Source organism: Branchiostoma floridae, chromosome 13, assembly GCF_000003815.2.
Source record: "Branchiostoma floridae strain S238N-H82 chromosome 13, Bfl_VNyyK, whole genome shotgun sequence".
Taxonomy (NCBI): Eukaryota; Metazoa; Chordata; class Leptocardii; order Amphioxiformes; family Branchiostomatidae; genus Branchiostoma; species Branchiostoma floridae.
In genome coordinates, this window is record NC_049991.1 from 3540612 (window position 1) to 3546912 (window position 6301).

Sequence of the window (6301 nt, forward strand, 5' to 3'; positions counted from 1 at the left end):
CCGTGTCCCTGCGGTAGGAAATGCTTTGGATCAACAGACTTTTCTGTCCTAGAAACTAGGATCATAATGATTACATAGTTGGGATAATATTCTTCATGCTATACCAATTATCTTTCCCATCAGCATAATTCAGGCAACAATTTTAGTATTCCATAATTAGAAAATTCGTCGATTCTCTTATTCATTACTCAATTTAGTTTGTCATATTATATGGTGCTTGCCTCAATATTTTCTCTACCATGGAGATGGACTGATATAGTTAACTTACTACTTGTGTGCCCCGGTACCTTTTGCAGGGGACTGTTACCAGTTCTTGACCACAGGTGCAACCCACCGAGACGCGACACAGGCATGCAGTACCAAGAACAGCCACCTGGCGGATATGAAAGACGAGCAGCAGCAGCAGCAGTTCCTGGCCAGCACCATCGCCTTCACCACTGACGTGTCCAACTGGCTGGCCATGAAAACCGCGCCGATTCCAATATTCTACAGTGATGGGACTCCTGTAATTTGTACATATATCAAGTGTCATCCTGATACTCTGGATCAGTTCAGTTCAGTTCTGCATCTGCATCTGCATAAGATACCCCCAAATGACCCCGCGAGGGGCAAAAGTAGGGGGGGGGGGGGAGCTGAGGCTCCCGGGTTAGGGCGGGCAGGCCGCCTGCCTGGCACGGAAGTGCTCAACGTTGGGAGCGCTTACAACCGTGCCAGGCAGGGCATTCCACTCGGGAATTGTGCATGGGAAAAAGAATGTTTGTAGATATCGGTGCGTGCGAATATGTGTTGATATTTGAAGTCGTGACTACCCCGGGTGCGCCCTTGGGCAGGCTTCAGAATATTGCTGGCGTCTATGTTAATATTATTGTTGACTACTTTATAGAAAAAGGTGAGGCGGGCGTTCCTCCTCCTTTCGGAGAGAGGGCGCCACTGCAGGTCTGAAAGCACCATCCATCCGGTGACACTATGTAGTTCTTCCACACGACCCTGTCGCGCATGACAGACAGGAGGTCTCCGTATACTCTGGATACTATGAACAATACTGAACGGAACACAAAAATGTACTATAGCCATGAAGAACGTAGCCGAGTAGTGAAAACCACTGTAACAATCTATCCATTAACTGTCGATTCGAGACAAATACAAAACATTTTATTGTCAAACGAAGCGTCTTAACGAATAACCTAAGTATATTATAAACACTGTTTTGGTGTTATAAGTTACATTAAACATTACCTGCAGTGTGTTTCTTAATATGTTTCATTTTCTATGTTCACCTATCTAACCAGCTCCTCTCCAGTGGTTGACCGACGAACCGTCGACCCCGTTGGACCTGTGTGTTCTCCTGGACAGCTCTAACAGCTACAAAGCAAAGGCAACTTTCTGCACGGAGCAGCACAACTACGTCTGCCAGGATGGTACACAATGATTCCTATTCAAACTTGTTTTCATTTAGATTTTGTCTAAAGCTTCTGCAGGAGTCAACATAAAAAAGCTCAAAGTAAACTATGAAAATATGTTACCTGTCATTATTATTATTATAATTTCTTCTACAATTGTAGCTCTAAAACCATGTGAGCCAAACGTGTGTCAGAACGACATCAACTCTTACACCTGCCAATGCCCAGTCGGTTACCAAGGAGACCACTGCGAGACAGGTTGGTGTGATAGGGAAATTATTGTAACACAGTACAGGGGTGAACAAGTTTTCCAAAATTCACTTCCAGCAATGGAATTCTCTGTAGACAATTGCTTGATGTCATGACTGTAAAAAGTAACAAGTATATCAAAATTGCACTAAAATCAATGGAAAAATCTTACTTGCCCTATCGGACAAGTGGGGTGGGACATGCACTTGCCCGAACAGCACTTTCACTTGCCCTGGACAATAGGGCTAGTGGACTTGTTTATCCCTGCAGTAAACCATTTACATGACCAGTGTTTTGATAACTTTCACCAACAATCCTGGTGTTATGAATGGTCTCTATGCATAACTCCAGTAGACTCAGTAACATTTGACACGGGTGACAACACAATCGGTCTTAACGTTTTCTTGCCTTTTGTCTTTTCTTTATTTAGACCTGGATTGGTGCTCCCAAGTCACGTGTCCATTTGGGTTTGTCTGCCAGGACTTCACGTTCTACTTCCAATGCGTTCGTGAGTTGAGTTTTTATCAGTATCGTCTTCAAGTGAACAAAGCATAGATTTAAAAGACTTTACTGCCTATTGTAGCATATTTTGTATATATCTTTCCCTGAAAACGTAACACACCAGTTGTTCCCATAGTCAGTTTTAAATACAAGACATTTGCAAGACATTTTCACAAAGGGTATAAGAAGAATTATTTTCATAAATGCATAGTAGAATAGCAGGACTCCATATAACTGACCGTCTTAATTTTTGGAAAGCATTCGTGCATTCTAGGCAACTTACAATTTTCTAAACACAAAACGAACCGTTCAGTACTAATTTATCATGTTTTAGTAGAATAAAATCTAACAAATTCCCATTATGACCACTGTGTGCATCTAGACCCATCTTCAATTACCCTGGGACTGCCGTACCAGTGCAGCAGCGCCTCCTGTCCGGATGGCTTGAACTGCACCCCTGAGGGTGTGGCAGCCTTCTCATGTAGGCCTGAGTGATGTCACAACAGGTCCTTCCACGTGACAACGACCAGCCAATGGCTGCTTCAGGCATGCCTTGAAAATGCTTTTTGTCCGATGTAGAGCCTAACCAGAGATAGAGATAGACGCGCCACATAGAAATAGGGGGTGTTAGATCAATAAATCATCTGCATAAAAATCATGTTCACAGTTTCTGTCCTTTTTTACTCATAGCTTTACGGAACAAAGCATATAAGTAGGAATAGATAGTGCCAAAGTCTAAATTCCGGCAGCTTTCACTGTAAGCCACTATAAGCACCACAGCCATGTATCACACATGTGTATCTGTTTCTTCATAGATTATGTTGAGGCTTGCACACATGTAAAGAAGAAGAAAAACTACAATGTTTTGAAAATATTGCAATTGAAAACCACCGACCGTTGACCTGATATCCCTAAATACCGTGTTTTTGAAACAACGGATAAAGGTTACCCCCGCGGATAAAGGTGAACTAGCGTTACATGTTGTGATTTGGGTGGTGTGGGGTTGTCAAACTAGTCTACCACCCGTGTCTGCGGTCTCTGGTAACCAGGATGTCGCAAAGACACTTCAGCTAAACATCTCGGTCTCCACAAACTCCACCCCATTATCTCCCAGGTCTCGTCGCAACACATGTAGGCTGAGGTATTTTTCAATTAAACGTTGGCGAGATAACACGTAAGTCGGAAATGTTGATTTGGTGGCTTTCTGCAACTAACAATAACAATACGTCGCCCGTCGCTCAGAGATGCTGATAACAACACGGTATTAACAGTTGTAAACAGAACACAGTCCTCACAGTCGAGACTTTTAGAACGCACGGTAAAGATGTGGAAGTTTCTGCTTCTCCTCGCGGCTGTAGGCACCCTGCCGGCCGCGTCAGTCGGTGAGTACATGTGTATCGATATTCTCTCTGCTAAACTTTAAGCTTCCGAAGATGCCAAATAACGAGCAAAGTTACCCGCGAACCGTGTCGGCAAAATAGTGAAAACTACAGTTGGGTCGTTTCATGTTGGGTTAGTTGCAGGCTAGTTCGGTGTCACAGCAATCTACCCCCCCCCCCCCGTGATGCCCCCCCCCCCCCCTCGGGCTAGCGATGTCGCCCTCCCCGGGTAGTGAACTCGCCCCATCTTGAGTCTCAACATAAGATATTTTTTAAAGTATTCTTCTGTCCTCCAGCAACCTATATATCTCCAATATGAAGTTTCTACCATGAATTGACCACAAACAAAGTTTGAAATGTCTTTATTGATTATGCAAATAAGGTATTCATCAGAGTGACGCACATTTTGTTATATACACCTGGCCTAAGGGTATCTTCACCTCCAATAAGACTATTTTTCTAGTATTTAGTGGTGTTTTACCCGTGTTTTTTAAGACTGGTACTTAACCAAATTGATTTGTTTTTGTAAGATTTAGCAACAGGTGTATCAACTTGCGCGTAGATAGTCTTCATAATGAGAAACTAGTATTCATTTGTGTTTTTGTTATTGCTTTGGAAATGTCTCCAGCACAAGAAATGAGATACTGTTACAAATATAGCTGACATAGCCCGTACCGTAGATGGTGTTGATTTATACGTTTATTTATTTATTTATATTCGCGATAGCACTGTTTTCCATGCCACCTCAGTTTAAAACAAGTGGCTTTATCATTTTCATGGAAGGCTTGTTTGCACCGAACCATATAGTATCGACTTTCGAGTCATAACATCGGTAATATGTTGCCATAAAGGTACCAGGTAACATACCATGAATATTACTTCCAAGGGCATTCTAGTACCAGGTAGTGCACCTAATATGTAGTACCCAGCTGCTCTTGTGAACCCCCGGGAAGTGATATTCTTAGGGGGGCGAAAACACATTTTAAAAAGTGTAAAAAAAGACAGATTTTGATGTTAAGAGCCATATTTCTAAATAACCGGCATAGGGGGCACATCTGTGTTCCTACACCTTGTCAAATTTGAAAAAGATAAGTGAAGATCCATCACCTCTTAACCTTATCTGCCCTGACAAGCTCTCTGAGTCAGTGTTTAGGTCCTGATAAGATTATTTGGTATACATTCTCCAGTTACAATCGAGACGGGTATATCATGGTAGTCGCAGTCGTATGCGAGGACATCATCAGATATCATTGATTTTTTTTTGTTTAATTATTGATCAACAATGTACAGTACAGGACAGAGAGGGGATGCACTCTAGCAACATGCTAATATTAACCACCCTCACACTCAGGGTTGACATCGCGGCAAAGCCTAACGATATCACCCCTGACAATTCAGCCAGGGTATTTGGGTATTTGGCTTTTTGTTGTCGAAAGCTCGGAAAGGCGCCATATAAGGCGACTCATTAATATTCAAGAGCAAGATAACAGTACCGGCGTAACGTTCTTTCAGCGTCCAGACGTCTTTATCAGGTACCAAATTTAACATTTGTCGGTTCTGTGGGTATAGGGTAACCACGGCATCACCGTATACATGTACCGACCTAGCATACGAAAAAAAAACATTACCATCACGCAAAGAAATACAGATCTTTGTACACGCCGCGCCGTACGCTGTTTGTTCGAAACTTGCAATCCGGTCGCTGATTGGCCCGCGACAAATCAGGCAAGCTCATTAATATTCATAAGCAGGGCGCCCCAAATACGCAAATACCCTGGCTAAATTGTCAGGGGTGATATCGTTAGGCTTTGCCGCGATGTCAACCCTGAGTGTGAGGATGATATTAACATCACCTCTCAAAACAAAAGATTACAACTGACAAAGACAAATAATGTAACAAACAATTCACAGCAAGTGAGCAAATGGTTTGGGTAGTCCAATATACATATAGTGTAACAAGTTATTGATTGAAGGGTTTAGTAGGTGGTTACAACGCGTTTAGTATGTACGATATAAGTTTGGGTTAAGTTTAGATTCTGCTGTTTGTATCATATGACAGGAAGGGTAGATGGACGCGGGCTGATTCAGGAAAACGGTTGAAATGATGGGTGTTACCAAGGTCAAGGAGGTTAAAAACAACGCTATACTTCGACATCCACAGTTAAGTTACAGGCTGGACTTGGGTCTAAATACTATGATTCAGGCTGCAGGTGCCGATGCGGAGAAGTGTGAGGAGGGCGCAGGTTTACCGAGGACCATGGCTTATATATTTATTGAGAGGAAGAGGCGTACTAATTTGACTGAATGTCTTTTTATACAATGGAAAGTTAAGTGAACGAACAACAATGTCAAGAACATGCTAGTGTTGCGTTGCATAAGGAATAAAAGACTTTTCGTATCGAGTTGTAGTGCAACGGTACCCGTAGGTTGTGTTTGTTGTGAAGATTATGAGAAGTAGAAGCAGAATCTACAGGAGGGATCAAGTCCTTAAGATACTGGCGAGTATGGCCGTTAACTATTTTGTAAAACATGATCAAGGAATGAACATGTCACCGATCAAAGAGTCTTTCCCAACCAAGTTCAGTAAGGAGCGAAAGAGTATGAAAAACCTCTTACTGCCCCTGGGACTGTATTAAAGTGCACACTCGTACTGGACACGTTCTAATCGTTGGAATAACATAAAGTTAATTGTTTATTGTTTGTTGTTTATTATAAAGTACATCCATGCCATATTATATCGGTCTACTCAAGAAGAGGACGGATGAAGGACTT

At 42.4% G+C, this 6301-nt stretch overlaps 1 protein-coding gene and 1 long non-coding RNA gene across 2 annotated transcripts in view; both read left to right on the forward strand.

The window, feature by feature from the left end:
* The first annotated feature begins 1260 nt into the window (after positions 1-1260).
* LOC118429755 lies at positions 1261-2158 on the forward strand. Its single transcript, XR_004832776.1, has 3 exons — positions 1261-1418; positions 1563-1658; positions 2080-2158. It is a non-coding gene; the product is annotated as an uncharacterized LOC118429755 (long non-coding RNA).
* A 1250-nt stretch (positions 2159-3408) lies between these two features.
* LOC118429342 (neurogenic locus notch homolog protein 3-like) overlaps positions 3409-6301 on the forward strand; it is a 4942-nt gene continuing 2049 nt past the window's right edge. Inside the window, exon 1 of the mRNA XM_035839823.1 lies at positions 3409-3532. Coding sequence (XP_035695716.1) covers positions 3475-3532 — 58 coding nt within the window. The 5' untranslated portion in view covers positions 3409-3474. The remainder of the gene's footprint in view (positions 3533-6301) is intronic.